The sequence below is a fragment of the Bos javanicus genome, chromosome 24 (genome assembly GCF_032452875.1).
Source record: "Bos javanicus breed banteng chromosome 24, ARS-OSU_banteng_1.0, whole genome shotgun sequence".
NCBI classification, from domain to species: Eukaryota; Metazoa; Chordata; class Mammalia; order Artiodactyla; family Bovidae; genus Bos; species Bos javanicus.
The window spans coordinates 21,175,514-21,194,716 of NC_083891.1; the positions used below are offsets into that span (position 1 = coordinate 21,175,514).

Below are 19,203 nucleotides of genomic sequence, written 5' to 3' on the forward strand. Positions count from 1 at the left end.
CGGCGCGGGGATGGGAGGTTGGGGTGGGTAGGGGCGGTGGGCAGGGGTTATTGGTGCCCCAGTATTCTCAGCCTCCATGTCTGAGGTAGAGCCTCAGTTTCAGAACAACACACACCTCTTACTATAAGCATCGTTGACATAGGAAACCAGCCTGTGGAATCCAGTGAGGCAATTTAAGACCTTTAGAACTGTGCCCTGGATCATAGAGTTGGGTAGTTAATCAGATTTCATCGGTTTTTTCTTCAAGCTAACATCAGATGGTTAACCACAACTTCTTAAATCTTTTGTCTTTCAGATGAAAGTCTGATTCTGACAGTAGAAGAAAATTTTTGGTTACTACTTTTGTTCCTAATTGAGGAAAGCCTGATTTTTACTGTTTGTGAAGGATAATCAGTCTTCTCACAGGATTACTGAGAGGATGAAATGAGTTCTTTTTTTAATGCCTGGTGTATCAGTGGACATCCAATAAAGGGCAGCTTTTGTTTATGTTTACCAGTTTTTTGTATGCAGTGTCACCAGTTCGTAGAGGGCTTTTAATTGCCATGAAAGTAAAAGTGAAGTCGCCCAGTTGTGTCTGACTCTTTACGACCCCATAGACTGTAGCCTACCAGGCTCCTCCATCCATGGCATTTTCCAGGCAAGAGTACTGGAGTGGGTTGCCTGAATCAAAGGATTAAGATAAATCTTAATAACTGAAGAACAGCCTGTGTGGTTGCTAGAAACTTGAAATTAGGATGGGCAGTAATGATCACTAAAGGCACATGAGACTTCTCAGGACATCTAGCCTCAAGAGGAGCAGAGTAATTACTTCTGTGCATGTTTAAACAGCATCTGACTCTATCGTGCTAGCCTTGGAGTACTTTAGGTGTTATTTATTAAAGAATGATTTAGTACAAAAGGACAGATGGGGGCTTCCCCAGTAGCTCAGTGGTAAAGAATCTTCCTGCTATGCAGGAGATGTAGGAGCCATGGGTTCTATCCCTGGGTGAGGAAGATCTGGAGGAGGGCATGGCAACCCAGTCCAGTATTCTTGCTGGGAAATCCCATGGACAGAAGCCTGCCATGGGGTCGCAAAGAGTCAGAGACAACTGAGGCCACTGAGCATGCACACAGATGGGACAGGTGGAGGTATGTGTTTGCCCCTGCCCCCACCAGAGTATTCTAAGGACGTGTGCGAAGTGCGGAGATGTGTATGGACTGAAAAGTGTGTATCTAGAATGAGCACCTTGCTGCTTTTCTGTGTGCCATTCAGAGCTGCTGTACTGAAACCTACCTGCTGTGCCAGTGTCACTGGCAAAGGGGAAAAGGGAACAGGAAAGTCTTAACCTTGAGGTTTTAGATATTAAATTCCCTTACTCAACCTTGACCTTCATGATGGATTAAAAGTGCAAGGACAGGCAGACACGGCAAGAATCGACACCTCTCTTTTGTGTCCAAAGCTGTCCTACAACATGCCCAGCTTTCAACCTCGTTGGCTTTGTCTGCCAGGGTGCTCACTTCCCCAGTGTACTTCAGAAACCCTGTTTCCCCCATTGCCTTAGAGTGGTTGGGATATAGTAATTCTGACAGATTCCTTTCCCCAGGCATATTAATGGTGGTTCTTTAAAAGAGGGGACTTAGTAATTTAGAGAAGCTTCCCTGATTTCATTTTTAGACAAAACCTGTAGAGAAGTGGCTCGTGTATTAGCATCCTTTGGGGGAGCTTTTACAAAATTCAAGAGCTCTGGACCTGCTTCCAGAGGTTCTCATTTAATTGATGGTTGATGAGGCTGGTGTTCTTTTGAGAATTCTGTTTCTCCAAAAATTTCCTAGGAGATTTAGTCAGAATTGAGAAATAAAAAGGGGCTCCTTGTGGATAGGCCTTCTACCCCAGATGAAAGCTTCTCACTCACCTGCTCTGTCTTGGTGAGCTAACCCTTGGTCAGAGGGAGGAAAAGTTTCTAGTCTTTATAGAGGAAATAATAGTCAACTTTTTGATTTCCCCTCTTCACACTCTGCCTGTACTAGGTGATGGAAAAAGAAGGTTCCTCTCTCCTGGTTGAAGTCTGAAAGCTTCAGTTATTAATAAAAGATATTTCCACTACAGAGAATGGCCTGTTCCCCCTAAGCCAAACATGATCTTTATTGGTTTCTAGTCTGACACCTTAGGCTGCTGTTTGCAGGGTTTCCTAAGTTTTTTTCCTTTTGTGCCATTGAGATCCTTTGGTGAGCCTATGAAGCCTTGGACCCCTTCTCAAGTTAAATACTTTAAATGTAGAAAATAAAATGCATAACATTACAATAGAAAAAAGTTATATTGAAATAGTTATTGAAGTAATAAAACTTGAACAGTAATACATGCTTCTTTACTGATAAATTAAGTAACACTAGCAGTTGGTCTAATTATTTCAAAGTAGTGATAAATGTGAAAAAGTATGATGTAATAATGAAGCATCTGGTTTCTATTCGAGATAAACTCAAAGATACTGATAATACTCCTGTGGTTTTTTGCCAACATTTATAGTCAAAAACACTGCTAAATTTTATTTTAAGCTTGTGGAAATAAATATATACTTTTTCTTATCCTTGCCCTGGTATACCTGAGAATCCTATATGCTTCAGTTAAATATTGATACATTAATATGTTAGTCTTCTTTTTACAGGTGTGAAGCAGCAACTTAAGACTGTAGTTTTTCCTAAGAATGAGTTTCCCTACTTGAGTATTTCCCAAATCCCTCTTTTGGTCCTAAGGCTTACATAATCTTGTTTTTCAGCATAAACTGAGTGCTTTATCAGATTTTCTGCAGAGCATTAGCTGGATAAGCTAGATAGCTCCTTTCTGAACTCCCACAGTGCTAATGAGAGTGGTTTGATGTTACAGGAATACAAGCGCAAGTTAGCCAGAGTTTCCCTGGTACGCAAAGAACTCAGGTCCCGGATCCAGAGCCTGCCGGACTTATCTCGATTGCCCAATGTCACTGGCAGCCACATGCACCTGCCCTTTGCGGGGGACATCTACAGTGAAGATTGATGACCAGTCTCTTTCCAGGGCCCAGGACTTTGCAAGAGATGGAGACAGGTTAGGTGGATAGTGCTGTAGTGTTATTTTTGTATATTGTTGAGAGAGTGACATTAACAAAAAGAAATGACAGGTAATTTATAAAATTGTTTAAAATGTTGGTTTGTTTACTATTTTATTGGTAAGTTAACATGACTTAGTTTAAACAAAGTGAATCTATGTGTATTAAGCTCACAAGTAGTGATTATTTTCAAAAGATCTTTTTGTAAATTTTTTTGATCCAGGGCCTTGTGAGAAATTTCCATGTTTCTATTTCTTCATGTATTTTCAAATGTTTTTCTTTATTTTCTTCAGTATCTAATCAGTGTATAGTATGTGATTCCTAAAGGGTAAGAACTAATCAGGTTGGTTGAGACTTTATTATGGTATAGTTAGGACTTGATTGTAGAAGGGACTAGGTGTTTCAACTTGATTTTCACCCTTCTCCTCAACCAAAACATCAGTTCTGTGCCTCTCAACACTTTAGATTCCTTATTCCCCAGAGGTCGGTCATTTAATACTAAAAATGGATGTTGTTTGAGGGTCAGATCAGAACCTAGAGAACTTTTCCACAACAGGTGTTTCATCCCAACAGCCACAGTGTAGGATAAAAGGAGTGTTATATAGGGACCCCTTGATTAAAAGCTGTTTAGAGTTATTTAGGTAGATAGCTATGAAAATGCTTTTGGAAATGTTTAAAAAAAAATTGACACTGTACCAAGAGAACAACTCTGATTCTGGAATCTCTGTTTGTCAAATCAAGCTCCTTTTAACATAATTGATCCCTTTAACATAAAAAGCCATCTGTGGGATTAAAAGAAGAGTAAAATAATGGTACCTTAATATTCTCTTAGCCATTTAACTTTTAAAAACAGTAGTATTTTTAGCTCTAATATCTCATGAACTCAATATTCATTAATGTTCAGTAAAGTTGCCTGGAACATTTTTAATGTTTCCTTAAGGTTTTTGAATTACGTATAAATGGGAATTAAGCAGTCCTACACTACAGGGTAGATATGGTAAATATTATATTTGTATATTTAGAATTACCAAAACAAATGTACTTTTACCTTTTATTTCTAACCCTGTGTTGGAGCAATTGCATGCTCTCCTGCTTTCTCTTTAAATCACACTGTTAAGCTGTGGATTTTGTACTCAGTGATTACTTAGGATAAACATTTTTTTTCATTCATTACATATTAGACATCTTTCTTTTTGTTGTAAGAAGATTCATCTTAGTCAATAAAACAGCTTTTTAAATCCCACAGGTCAGTTATGTCTCACTAGTCTGAATGGCTTCACTCTTTCTCAGTATTAGAAATTATAGTCAAAGTGAATTTACTATATGTGAAGGAGAAAGCCAGTATTTCATTTTAGCAGCCAGTAGTTTTCAGAACGGTGCTTTGAACGGTTTGGCCTCTCCAAAACAGACACACGTAGTTCCCACCCATACATGGCTTATATTCCAAAGGTTTTTAGTCAACTTTTGGGACTCGGGGCACATTTTTCCACAGGAACAGTAGTAATTAGGTTCCCTGTGAACACTCCCACAGAGAGCTCACCCAGGAACCTAATCCACTTAACCATGAATGTACTGAACTTGTAATATGGTTGACAAATTACGAGTAGTAGACCCTGACCAGTATTTGTAACATCACTCTGCACTAAGGAAATGGTGTGTAGCAGCCAGACTTAGACATTGGGATGCCTCTCTGTCTTGTGTGCCTCTGTCCCTAGGTGTAGGCTGCGTAAGGAGAAGACTCAGCGTGGGGTGGAGGGTGTGGCAAATGCACGATTATCGAAACCTGGTTATACCTGTTACAGAAGCATGCCACTTTTTGTTAAAGTGAAAACAAAACTTGTATATTGACTTATTTTTTAGCATCTTGACCTTATTTATGAGCTACTAAAGTGGTGACTTATTCAAAATACATTTTTGTTTTCCATTTAATACTAATGTATAAACTATGTACTCCTGGGAAGATTTGAAACCTACTAGAAGTTTGTTGAAATATTTTCACCATTTAAGAAAGACTTCTGATTTAGATACTGATTTTAATGCCAGTATCTGCTCTAAATATTTATTATAAAAATGCATTATTTTTTTTAAAGAGCTTGATGCAATTTGTGGTAAGTGATTGTACTCAACCTGAATCCTACCCCCGGTTTTCCCCTTTGACCAAGTCTTCACAAGCTTTCAGTTGTTGGTTAATTCACTGACCATGAACACAAATGATATGGTCTGCTTTAGAAGTCTTGATAGTTAATGTGGTAAGCCTTAGCAGTAAATAGCCTTCCTTTCTAAAAGGGGGACTAAAATTTCTCAAGAAACTTTAGCTGGGTTAGCTGGGGGTACTCTAATACCAAATTCTAAATCATGAACATTTTCTTCACTGTGTACGTGAGGCAAATCATGCATTTTGAGTGCAGCTTGGCCTGGCCCCTCAAGAGAAAAGCATGTCACCATACTTGCAGTAGGCATATTTGGTTTGAATGGATACCATCACTCTTTTCTCCACAAACAGTGCAGAGAGCTGTCTGGAGTGGCAATTTGAACAGATTCCCTGGTGTTCCCTCTGCTCCTTCTATCAATACAGTAAGTAAAAGAACCACATGGGGGAGCCTGGGAATCTGGGAAAATCAGCTGTGCTCAATAGCCAACCTCCCCTTCTAGGAAAACCAGTCCAGGTGCAGCTATTTTGGTACCTCATCTCACATGCACTCTGAATCAGGGTTTTTCTATAAGAACTCTTTCAGGATCAGCAAAAGCTGAGATGACCTGGTCATCTTGATTTGCAAAATTAAAACCAGGTTGTTGGTTGTCATTGTAGATGAGCAACTCATCTATTATTATTGAACTGTTCTGAGAAATCTTCAGAAAGAAAGCTCTCAAAAGTACAAATTAATTAGGAAAGTTAGACTGTCCTTTCTGAATTTTCCATTCAAAAAATTTATATGAAATAACTTAAAGCTACTAAACTGCTTTGTATTCTATTAAGAAGTAGCTTCTAAGCGGCAGTCTTAATAGTTGTTGCACTATATCACAGCTTTTTAAAGTGTAAACTCAGTTCTTCTCTGTATAGAAAGGGAGCATTGTGTTACTTACTGAATTTATTTATACAGAGCGTTTGTTGCTATCTGTAATTCCAGCCATCCACACGAGTCTGTTCTGAGGTGGCAGTAGCACATGGGAAGATGAAGTCTCCCTGTTTCTTTACCCCCTTTTCTTTGCTTGTATCTGATGACAATATAAGATGTTCTTAATAAAGTTTTACGTTCTTTTTGAGATGTGCAGATCATTTTTGTGTATTTGCTCAGGTGGATATGGGGTGAGGAGGGGAGATGAGGATGGACCGGGAGGGAAGGAAAGTGCTGGAAGTATTCAGCAGTGGTATGGTGGAGAAGACTCTTGAGAGTCCCTTGGACTGCAGGGAGATCCAACCAGTCCATTCTGAAGGAGATCAGCCCTGGGATTTCTTTGGAAGGAATGATGCTGAAGCTGAAACTCCAGTACTTTGGCCACCTCATGCGAAGAGTTGACTCATTGGAAAAGACTCTGATGCTGGGAGGGATTGGGGGCAGGAGGAGAAGGAGACGACAGAGGATGAGATGGCTGGATGGCATCACTGACTCGATGGACGTGAGTCTGAGTGAACTCTGGGAGTTGGTGATGGACAGGGAGGCCTGGCATGCTGCGATTCATGGAGTCACAAAGAGTCGGACACGACTGAGCGACTGATCTGATCTGATCTGATCTGATGGTGGAGAAACTGCCAAAGGAAATTCCAGTTGCTTGGTCAGTGAGAACCAAACTTGAGCGAACATCAGTAGCACCTGGAGGGCTTATTAAACTACAGATTGCGGGGCTCCACCCTCAGAGGTACTGGGGTAAGGCCTGATTACATTCCTAACAATTTGATGCTGATGCCACTGAGTTTGACAACCATTGCTCTAAACCAGCTTTAAAGTCTGTGACTTGCGTGGTGACTTAAAATTCCAGGTAATTCCATGCAATTCCAAGTAATAATAAGAGTATGGGTTTTACAGTTCATTATGTAACAAGTTCTTTGGGCAGAGAATGAAACTGCATCTTCTTTTATGATCTGCTGCACAGTCTTAAGTGCCTTTGAATCAGCAGATTCACTTACAGTACCTTGAACTCTCTGGAGTACAGGTCCTCTTGCCACATTTAAAGCAGAACTGGAAAATACTAGAAATCTTAAGGAATCTCTAGGGCACTGTTTGCTAAACTTTCATAAGTCTCTCTTGGGACATTTGCAGGAAGGGCACGTCCCTCCTGGATCAGAATTCTCTGTGATTTTACCATCTAGAAGTTTGAGAGAGCTAGTCCTTAGGCCAGTGCCCCTGGCTCCCCACCCCTGGATGGCCTCTGGTCACTTTATCTGAATTCGGGGGCTTCCCGTTGCCATTCCACTATTTCCCCCTGTGGCAGTAGGTTTTATATAGGGGAACTTCTATCCAGAGATTCTGTTTGGAAGATTTGGGATAGACCTGGAAATCAGCATTTTAAATGAGCTACGTGATGATTCTGATGCAGGTAATTCTTGACTGCGCTTTGGGAAACAGTGCCCTACTGAGCAAATTATGGTCTATAACACACTGATGGTAGGTCTCACATATATGTAACTTACTATACACCAGGACTGCTGTAAGCACTTCACATAAGTTTTGTGATAGATGGCTCTGATTACTCCAGTTTTACCTATGGAGAAGCTAAAGTGAGTGCAAGTTGCTCAGTCGTGTCTGACTCTTTACAACCCCATGGACTATAGAGTCCATGGAATTTCTCTCCAGGCCAGAATACTGGAGTGGGTAGCTGTTCCCTTCTCCAGGAGATCTTCCTAACCCAGGGATCGAACCCAGGTCTCCTGCATTGCAGGTGGCTTCTTTACCAGTTGAGTCACAAGAGAAAGCCAAGAATACTGGAGTGTGTCGCCTATCCCTTCTCCAGTGGATCTTCCCGACCCAGGAATTGAACCCAGGTCTCCTGCATTGCAGGCAGATTCTTTACCAGCTGAGCTACCAGGGAAGCCCATGGAGAAGCCTAAGATGCAGACCCCGAACAAGTCAAATGGTGAAGCCGGGATTCAGACCCAGCTCCAAGTTTGACTCTGAGCCTATGCTTCTGAACTACCACACGATGCTGCCTGTTAAGTTGATACGTTGTGTAGCAGCTCCACCATCACATATCACATTTTGCATAATGTGAAGTTATGATGCAAACATTCAAATTAAAAAGAAACATCCTAACTGGAAGCACTGCTGAAGAAGGGGTGCTTACGAAAAGCTATGACACCCAGTTGTCTTGTGTTGTTTTCACTGAGGTCAAACGTAACATAAAATTCACCATTTTAAAGTGTGCTCTGGCAGGAAATACATTGATGAGTAACATTATTGTGCAGCCATCAGCACCACCCACCTTTAAAACATCTCCAAAGTCTTCCGCATATAAAACTCTACCCGTTAAACAGAACGCCTTAGTCCTTGCAGCCATTTCACTGTCTCTATGAATCTGACTTCCCCAGGTATATAAGTGGAATTATAAAATATTTGTTCTTTTGTGCCTACCTCATTAAACTTAGCACAATTCACTCTAGGTTCATTCATGTTGTATCATGTGTCAGAATTTCCTTTCTTCTTAAGGCTCAGTAATTTTGCATTGTATGGATACACCAAATTTTGTTTATTTCATCTGTCAGTGGACCCTGGATTCCACCTTATGTACTTATTATTTATTTTTTATCTCTTGGCTGTGCTGCACAGCATGTGAGATTGCTTCTGTCTTTTGACTATTGTGAATAATACATCTATAAGCATGGGTGTGCAAATATCTGTGCAAGTCCCTACTTTGATTTCCAGTTGCTTTTTTTCAAAGCAGTTATTTGTATTCATATCAACAAAGAGTTAGAATGAGCTGTTGTAGGGATAGTTATCTTAGACAACATTTCAGTGAATACCTACTGTGTTTAAGGTATTAAATCTTTTGAGATATACAGAGATTATTCAACTGCATGGCTGCTCTCAAAAGGTTTACAGTCTAGTGGGAATGGAATATGATAACACTTTAGAATTGACCAAAGTGTGCTTTTATTTTTAAACTACCATATTTCTTCCAAGCCAGTAGTTCCATAGGCCAGCAGTATTAGCCTCAGCTGGGAACTTCTTTACAATGCTGAAGTCTCAGTCTCCAGATCTACTGAATTGGAAACTCTGAGGTTGCAGACCAGCAGTGTATCCTTTACACAAGCCCTCTAGGTAGTCCTGATGCACACGAAAGTTCCAGGGTTGTTTTGTGTACCACTGTTGCAGGCAGTCGACAGCTTACCTCAGCACTTTATTGTCAAGTATGGAAAAGCTTTAGAGGGAATAAAAGGACTTGGTGCAACAAAAGCAATTGTAAAACAGTACACTTTTCTGGCAAGCCAAGAAATGCTTTTCATCTGCATTATTTCTACATTTTGGAAACCGCCTGTCTCCACGCTGGCAAATTTCTCCATATTTTCTTATTTCATTTCTCTGTCCAGGGTATCTCTTGTCCTTTGCTTCTGAGGATGGTAGAGTGAAGGAGAAACAGCGATGCAGTCCGGAGTCCGACCATCATCTGCCTTATCGAAAAGGCTGACTAGCCCTTTGTATGTTTATACTACCACAGGTTTAGCCGTTTGAATTACTGAAATCCCTGTGATTTTATTTTCAACTTGCTGGATACCATCAAAGATGAAAAACTATATTTTCCTCCCCGTGCCCCTTTTTCTTGGCTGCACGGGGTCTTTCTGTTGCAGCACACAGGCACGCTGACTCAGAACCTGTGGCTCATGGGCTTAGCTGCCCCGTGGCATGTGGGATCTTAGCTTCCCCACCCGGGATCCAACCCACTTCTCCCTCATTGCAATGCAGATTCTTAACCACTGGATCACCAGGGAAGTCCTTTTATTGCCCTTTTTATAAATGGATCACTGATTAAAATGGAATGACTGAAGTGAATTTCAGAAGTAATTGTATTTCACATTTGAATTCTCTGCATCATGGAAAAGGTACAAAATTGAAATTTTGATTTAAGGGAAATTGTTATGCAGAGCCATTGGCTTATTATTCAGATATATTTAGAAAAATTCAGTTGCATTGTTTAGTTAGATTTATCATCTTAAAGTCATATTACAAATATACAAAGAAATACTTGTTTTAAATAAAACTTGTGTTTACTTATGGAAATACAAGTTAAGAAATTTTAAGAAGTTTAAATCATATATTAATACACGGCTTTTTCGAAATATCACATTAGTATTTAGTGTCTCTTTTTTCCAGCTCTTGATATTTATGTTGTAAAATCTCATAGTACTTTTATGGGGTCAGGTTACTAGCAGAGAGCTCACAATGCTGTTTGATTGTTAAGGTATTCGTATAATTTGGTGATAAACTGCCATAAGGTGGTTGTGGTTTTGGTTGTGGTTTTGTGATTTGAGCTGTTAGACTGCAGCTGGAGTGTGCTTAAGTGAGGGAAATTTAGTTTTCATTGTTCTTTTGAGTTGGTGTTTGAGCTTCCCAGGTGGCGCTAGTGGTAAAGAACCCGCCTGGCAGTGCAGGACATGTAAGAGACGAGGGTTTGATCCCTGGGTCAGGAAGATCCCTTGGAGGAGAGCATGGCAACCTACTCCAGTATTCTTGCCTGGAGCATTCTATGGACAGAAAAGCCGGGCAGGCTGTGATCCATGGGGGCTGCAAAGAGTCAGACATGACTGAGCAAGTAACACTTCCACTTTTAAGCTCTGCAGCACTTCAGGCATGCTTCATGTCCAGTTCTTTGTACCTTTATCTAGTTGATAGCGCGTGACACCCTAGCCTAGTCATTAGTGCTCAGCAGTCTCCCTGTTAGAATTGCTAGTCTTTCCCTGTCTTAGAAAGCATGAGGAAGAAAGACTAACTTCTTTCTAGTCTTGCTTTTATGTCCACTGTTGAGCCCAGCAGTTACAATTATGATAAAGTTCTATATAAGTGGCATAAAGCTCTTTTTCTAGTTGGGTGTAATTTTCCCACCAGGAACCAATAAAAATTGAACTGCTAATGATGGAGCCAACTGATTGGTTCAAGTAGAATTTTTTCTTACCCAGGTTTTATAACATGGCTTAGATCTTTTTTTTAAGGCTAGTGTGTTTTTTGAAACAAATGACTTAGAAATAATATACAGAAAATTTAATTATTTTAATATAGAAGAAGTGTTTTCTAAGTGTTTTTTAAAAAGCTCCATATTATTAATTTAAAAATCCTTGTAGTTACATAATGTAACAGTTGGTACTTCAAATAACCCAGGGCAATAGGTAAGCAATTTTATTTTCAGATGTTACATAAGCATAGTCATATATGAATTTAAATATTCACTAGATATATATTTTGCAGATTAATAATTACTTTTGAATACTTTAATTAGGTTAGATACAATGAAGAGATTCCCCAAGTGCTTATTTCCTGTCATTTTAGAAATTTTAAATAGTTGCTTTCACTATAAAAAGTTTAGAGTCAGTGTTGAGCATCATTTGGTTAAAACATTCAGTTCAAATTTTATTTTATTTTTAAACTTTACAATATTGTAAAATAAAATTTAAAAAAAAAAAAAAAGGACATAAGCCAGATAACTGTGTTGGAAAAGAGTAAGATTGGAGAATATGAGAAAATTTGGAAATGAGAAAAATCTAATAGTTAATTTATTCATTTAACAAATATGCATTAAACATAATACTCTGTGTTATTTCTAGGCTTGGGGATATAGATGTGAATAAAACAGCTGCACACAAAACCAAAACAAAAACCAAAACCAAACATTCAGTTCAGTTCAGTCGCTCAGTTGCGTCCAACTCTTTGCGACCCCATGAACCCCAGCACGCCAGGCCTCCCTGTCCATCACCAGCTCCCAGAGTCCACCCAAATCCATGTCCATTGAGTAGGTGATGCCATCCAACCATCTCGTCCTCTATCGTCCCCTTCTCCTCCTGCCCTCAATCTTTCCCAGAATCAGGGTCTTTCAAATGAGTCAGTTCTTCACATCAGGTGGCAAAAGCATTGGAGTTTCAGCTTCAACATCAGTCCTTCCAGTGAATATTCAGAACTGATTTCCGTTAGGATGGACTGGTTGGACCTCCTTGGAGTCCAAGGGACTCTCAAGAGTCTTCTCCAACACCACAGTTCAAAAGCATCAATTTTTCGATGCTCAGCTTTCTTTATAGTCCAACTCTCACATCCATACATGACCACTGGAAAAACCATAGCCTTGACTAAATGGACCTTTGTTGACAAAGTAATGTCTCTGCTTTTCAATATGCTATTGAAAAGGTTGGTCATAACTTTCCTTCCAAGGAGTAAGCGTCTTTTAATTTCATGGCTGCGGTCACCATATGCAGTGATTTTGGAGCCCAGAAAAATAGAGTCAGCCACTGTTTCCACTGTTTCCCCATCTATTTCCCATGAAGTGATGGGACCAGATGCCATGATCTTCGTTTTCTGAATGTTGAGCTTTAAGCCAACTTTTTCACTCTCCTCTTTCACTTTCATTAAGAGGCTCTTTAGTTCTTCACTTCTGCCATAAGAGTGGCGTCATCTGCACATCTGAGATTATTGATATTTCTCCCGGCAATCTTGATTCCAGCTTGTGCTTCCTCCAGCCCAGTGTTTCTCATGATATACTCTGCATATCAGGTAAATAAGCAGGGTGACAATATACAGCCTTGATGTACTCCTTTTCCTATCTGGAACTAGTCTGTTGTTCCATGTCCAGTTCTAACTGTTGCTTCCTGATCTGCATACAGGTTTCTCAAGAGGCAGGTCAGGTAGTCTGGTATTCCCTTCTCTTTCAGAATTTTCCACAGTTTATTGTGATCCACACAGTCAAAGGCTTTGGCATAGTCAATAAAGTAGAAATAGATGTTTTTCTGGAACTCTCTTGCTTTTTCGATGATCGAGCAGATGTTGGCAATTTATTACTCTTCCATATTTGCATTTATTTTTGACCATGCTGCACAGCTTGTGGGATTTCATTATAATAGTTCCCCAACCAGGGATAGAACTCATGCCCCACTCAGTGGAAGCACAGAGTCTTAACCACTGGACTGATAGGGAAGCCCTTCATTTTTGTTTATGAACATTGGTTTCCGTTTTTGTTACATTACTCGGTGCCTTACATGGATATGATAGCAGTGTGTCGAGTTTTTTGGGTACTGTACTAGAAATCTTATTTATTGATACAATGTTAAGGATATATAGACTTCTTTCATTGTATGCTACTTAATGAAATTGTGATTTGTATTTTATGTTGTCCTAGAATGCTTCTAGGAGAAGGCCACGGCAACCCACTCCAGTACTCTTGCCTGGAAAATCCCATGGACGGAGGAGCCTGGTGGGCTGCAGTCCATGGGGTCGCAAAGAGTCAGATATGACCGAGCGACTTCTGTTTCACTTTCATGCATTGGAGAAGGCAGTGGCAACCCACTCCACTGTTCTTGCCTGGAGAATCCCAGGGATGGGGGAGCCTGGTGGGCTGCCGTCTATGGGGTCGCGAAGAGTCAGACACGACTGGGAGACTTCACTTTCACTTTTCACTTTCATGCATTGAGAAGGAAATGGCAGCCCACTCCAGTGTTCTGCCTGAAGAATCCCAGGGATGGGGGAGCCTGGTGGGCTGCTGTCTATGGGGTCACACAGAGTCGGACACGACTGAAGCGACTTAGCAGCAGAATGCTTCTGCACATTGTACTTTTCTAAAGGATGAAACTGTCAGTAGTTATTTGCAGAGGTCTTCAGATAAAAAAGACTAAGCACTTACTTTCTAGAAAGACATAGCATCAAGAGCCAACAAAATTCAGCCGTGAAGTCAAAATTGTATCATCTTCAGTTCTTCTCAGGCTGGAGAGTAGTTTTATCCTGGAACTCTGCAAGTATGCCGTTTGTCTGAACCCATGCCGTGTTTCCTTTAGAGCAGGGACGACACATGTATGTCATACATGCCCTTCTGCCCATGGGTTGCTGTCTCTTTTTTATGGCAAATATCTTTAATTCTATGAAGCCTGAATGTGTCCTCAAAAATCAGAGCTCCAGGCAGCCATCACCAGTTGACTGGAGTTGGAACAGGAATTGAAATACATTTCTTTGCTGTTTAGGTGAAAAGTCTAATGAGCTCTTTACAGTTTCAAAAATGGTGCCAACTGAACTGTAGTGACCACAAAGAGGAAGATAGTCTCAGAGTTTGTAGTTTCCCAAGAAAACCATAGCTTCCCAATCCAGAATTCCCATTTCAGCTTTTCAAGATTGTATTGACCTAAGCTGTCAGAAGCCCAGTTAATAGTGGTGCATGGTGTTGGGAAGATCCCGTGGAGAAGGGCATGGCAACCCGCTCCAGTATTCTTGTCCGAGAAATCCCATGGACAGGGGAGTCTGGTGGTCGCAAAGAGTCAGACATGACTGAGTGACTGACTACATGCACACATGGTGTCTAAGTAAAAGCCTCCTTTCCATTTCATATAGCAAATGTAGTTTCTGTTGGTTTTGAATGAATATGTTGAGCCTTTAATATGTGGTAGTTACCATACCGGAAGCTGAGAGAATTCAAGTGTGAGTGAGCTGCACCTCTGCCCTTACAGAACTCAGTTCTAATGTGGGAAGCAGATACTGACTATATTATAACGTCATCAGTTCTATGCAAGTGGTATGAAAAAATGTGCAACACTGAGAAAAGAACGGTTTCGATGTCTGTGGGGAACAGTTGGATAGAGCTTTGTTTTCTTTTTGGCCACTTAATTTTTTAATTGAAGGATAATTGCTTTACAGAATTTTGTTGTCTTCTGTCAGATGTCAACAAGAATCAGCCATAGGTGCACCCATGTCCCCGCCCTCCCAAACCTCCCTGCCATCTCCCTCCCCATCTCACCCTTCTTGTCACAGAGCCCCTGTTTGAGTTTCCTGAGTCACACAGCAAATTCCCACTGGCTATCTATTTTACATATGGTACCGTAAACTTACATGTTACTCTCCCCATACATCTCACCCTCTCCCTCCTCCTCTCCCCCCATGTCCTTAGGTCTGTTATTGTGTCTGTTTCTCCACTGCTGCCCTGAAAATAAACTCATCAGTGTCATCTTTCCTGGATTTCATGTATATGCATCAGTATATGATGTTTATATTTCTCTTTCTGCCTTATTTCACTTATCCACCTCATTAGAACTGACTCAAGTGCATTCCTTTTTATGGCTGAATAATATTCCATTGTATATATGTACCACAGCTTCTTTATCCATTGGTCTAGGCTAGAGCTTTAAAAAAAAAATTTTTTTTTTTTTTTTTAAATTTTATTTTTGGCTGTGCTGGGTCTTGGTTGCTGCCCGTGGGCTTTTCTCTAGCTGCTGCGAGTGGGGACCACCGTTCAGTTGTGCTGTGCAGGCTCCTCGTGGTGGTGGCTTCTCCTGTTGCAGAGCACGGGCTCTAGAGTGTGCAAGCTCAGTAGTTGTGACGCGTGGCCTTAGTTGCCCCACAGCATGTGGGGTCTTAGATCCTGGACCAGGGGTTAAACCCGTGTATCCTGCACTTGCAGAGAAGGCAGTGGCACCCCACTCCAGTACTCTTGCCTGGAAAACCCCATGGACAGGGGAGCCTGGTGGGCTGAAGTCCATGGGGTCGCGAAGAGTCGGATATGACTGAGCGACTTCTGTTTCACTTTCATGCATTGGAGAAGGAAATGGCAACCCACTCCAGTGTTCTTGCCTGGAGAATCCCAGGGATGGGGAGCCTGGTGGGCTGCTGTCTACGGGGTCGCACAGAGTTGGACGCGACTGAGGTGACTTAGCAGCAGCAGCAGCATCCTGCACTGGCAGGCAGATTCTGCATCACTGGACCACGAGGGAAGTCCTTGGAAAGAGCATTATAGAAAAGAGGAATGACATTTGACTTTATCTCTGTCAGCTCTCCATGCATCAAACAATGAAAAAGATTTTTTTTAATGTGTTCTTTACCTGTGTGTCAACAACACTGATGGATTAAATGAAAATTAAATGAAATACTGTATATAAACATTTTGCTCAATGGAAATCCGAAGGCATTAAATGTTACTCATATTGAATAATATGACTAACTTTAGAGTAGGTCTTTTGGAAAGAAGGGTAAGGTTTTAAGGAAAAACCTGATTTCAGGCATGTGCTACCTGCTGCATGGGCTAGACAACACAAGCTGTCTTGAGAATTGTTCCTCGCCCTTCACCACTACCCCATGCCACAGCTGTATGTATGTATGTATGTATGTGTGCATGTATGTGTGTGTACACACGTTTCTCTTCTCTGTGGCAAAAAAAGTGATGCAGTTTTTTATTCTATTCATGTTGTTGGAAATGCAGTGGTTAGAACATGATGTTTAGTTTCATAAAACCTGACTCTGTATCTGAACTCACTTGCAACAATTGTTAAACTATGGACCGGTAAAATAAAGATCCTAGCAGATAAAAATGAAACATGGTGTGCAGTCTGATTTCTTTCACTCTGTCGTCATCATGACTGATATTGACTGTCTGATGGGGAAAGATGGTCAGACTGCAGACCAAGGACTGTGCTACTCATTCTTGCTGCTAACTAGCTAGATTTAGTTTTTGGTAAATGCAGTAGCTAGTTTGTTTAACCACATAATTTGAGGAATGACATTTCTGACTGTGAAGATTTGAGGCAACAGCGAGAACTGTGTACTGACTAAGGTGAAATATATGAATCCTCCTTGGAAGAGCATCCATCACCCAGCTTTGGCTGTGTCTCTCAGACCGGGACCTGTAAGATACACAGTCAAGTGAGGGTTCTGTTCCTAGCTTAACCTAAGCACTAATTTGTGGGAATGTACTATATTTTCCTGCTTTTATTGAAGTTTAATGATTCCCCTACAAGAGCTTAATGGCTTACATATATAACTGAGGTTATGGGGCTTCCCTGGTGATGCAATGTGGAAGTCTCAGGTTCAATCCCTGGGTGCAGGAAAATCCCCTGGAGAAGGAACTGGCAACCCACTCCAGCACTCTGGCCTGGAGGATCCCATGGACAGAGGAGCCTGGTGGGCTACAGTCCATGGGGTCTTACAGAATCTGACATGACTGGGCGGCTAACACACATAGACACACACACCTGGGGGTTCAGTGGTTAAGGACCCGCCTGCCAGTGCAGGAGACGCGAGTTCAATCCCTGATCTGGAAAGATTCCACATGCCATGGAGCAGCTAACCCCATACACCACAGCTGTTGAGCCTGTGCTCTAGAGCCTGGGAGCCGCAACTACTGAGCCTGTGTGCTGCAGCTGCTGAAGCCCGTATGCCCGAGAGCCCATGCTCCATAGCAAGAGAAGCACCGCAACTAGAGAGCAGCCCCTCTTTGCAACTAGAGAAAAGCCCAAGGAGCAACGAAGACCCAGCAAAGCCGAATAAATAATATTATCAAGATGATGAAACTTCCCCAGGTTTGATAACCTCGGGTTTCAAAGGCTTACTGGTCTAAGTGTTTTTCTCTTGTCAGAATTTAGGTACTGTAGTTTTCCAGGAAGTGCCTAAAGACAGTATTAGCATATTTGATGTGCATGTATGAGACTATGGTTAGAAACTTGATTAATTCTTTAGAATAGAATTGGTATGCCAGCAATATTTTAGATAGACCATAATCTCTAATGAGGACTAATCCTAGATAAGATACTGCACCTTAGAGATACTTGAAGCTCAGGGAAATGTAATTCATACTTAATTGATATGAGGAAATAACACAACACTTACTGGAATCTTAGTGGAGGAGTGTGAACTCCCCAAAACTCAGAAGTCCAAATTAGATTTTATTTTTTGGCCATGCCACATGACTTGCAGGATCTCAGTTCCTTGACCAGGGATTAAATTTGGGTCATGGCAGCACTAGGCCACAAGGGAACTTCTTTCTCTAAGTTAGATGTTTAAATAGTCCTGCTTTTGACCACAAAATTAAAAAGCTAAATTTTAGACCTACCTAGACAACTTTTATTTGTCTCTTTTTATTAATTATATACAGTTATATTTAAATACCAGGAATCCTGCCTGGTGTTTGCATGCATGCTAAGTCACTTCAGTTGTGTCCAACTCTTTGTGACCCTGTGGACTGTAGCCCTCTAGGCTCCTCTGTCCATGCAGTTTTCCAGGCAAGAATACTGGAGTGAGTTGCCGTGCCCTACTCAGGGGATCTTCCTGAACCAGGGATCGAACCCCGTCTCCTAGGTCTCCTTGATTGGCAGGTGGGTTTTTTACCTTTAGCACCACCTGGGAAGCCCAGTGTTTCCCTGAGGGTATATGAGAAAAAGCAGCAGGTACTACAGCTAGCTAGTAATTGCAGGGAGAATTATTTAGATCCACACACTCCAATTCCAAGATATTGAAGCCCAAAACCCCAAATACAAATATTTAATACCCAAGTTCAGACTGAAATTTTGGGATAACTAACCTGAAATGAATAAGGGTTTCCCTGGTGGCTCAGATGGTAAAGAATCTTCCGGCAATGCATGAGACCCAGGTTTGATCCCTGGGTGCGGAAGATCCCCTGGAGAAGGCAATGGCAACCTACTACAGTATTCTTGCCTGGAGAATCCCGTGGACAGAGGAGCCTGGCTGGCTGCAGTCCATGGGGTCACAAAGAGTAGGACATGACTAAGTGACTAACACTTTCACTTTAAGCTACAACTGGTGATTTTACATTCTTAAAAGTTAAGAAAGGATGCAAAGACATAGTTTAAATAGTATAAATTATATATATTTGCTGTGTGTGTATAGTTGCATATTAAAATTAGTAAGAAAATGTTCTCTAAAATGCTAATAGGTCTGAGAAGATAAATTTTAAGTATTTCATATCAAAACAAGGTTGAAAAGACAGGTTGAATTGAATATATCAAAAGCTATATGAACACCTGTACCACTCTTTTGTCTGTTAACTTTAATGACAATTGCTAGTTGTACCCAAGATTTATAACTAATATTTTGGGATGCCCAGTTGATGAAAGAATATGTTGCTTCCACACATGTCGCTACAATTTCTGTCCTTGAGAAAAGTAAAAGATGTTTTGGAATTATTCCAGACAGGCTTGTGTGTATAAATCTTGTATTTGCAACTGTGGATAGAGCCATTACAGGAA

At 41.0% G+C, this 19,203-nt stretch overlaps 1 protein-coding gene across 6 annotated transcripts in view; it reads left to right on the forward strand.

Annotated features, from left to right (window-relative positions):
* Positions 1-6,323, forward strand: part of RPRD1A (regulation of nuclear pre-mRNA domain containing 1A) — a 68,799-nt gene extending 62,476 nt beyond the window's left edge. For 2 of the 6 annotated variants that reach the window (XR_009733219.1, XM_061399587.1), the window contains one exon: positions 296-492. Coding sequence is in view for 3 of the 6 variants with exons in the window: in XM_061399587.1 (XP_061255571.1) it covers positions 296-307 (12 nt within the window). In the remaining 3 variants the exon portion in view is untranslated. Of the gene's footprint in view, positions 1-295; positions 493-2,860 lie in introns of those variants that run through there. The other 4 variants (XR_009733218.1, XR_009733217.1, XM_061399585.1 and 1 more) reach the window with 4 other exon arrangements.
* Positions 6,324-19,203: the final 12,880 nt, after the last annotated feature.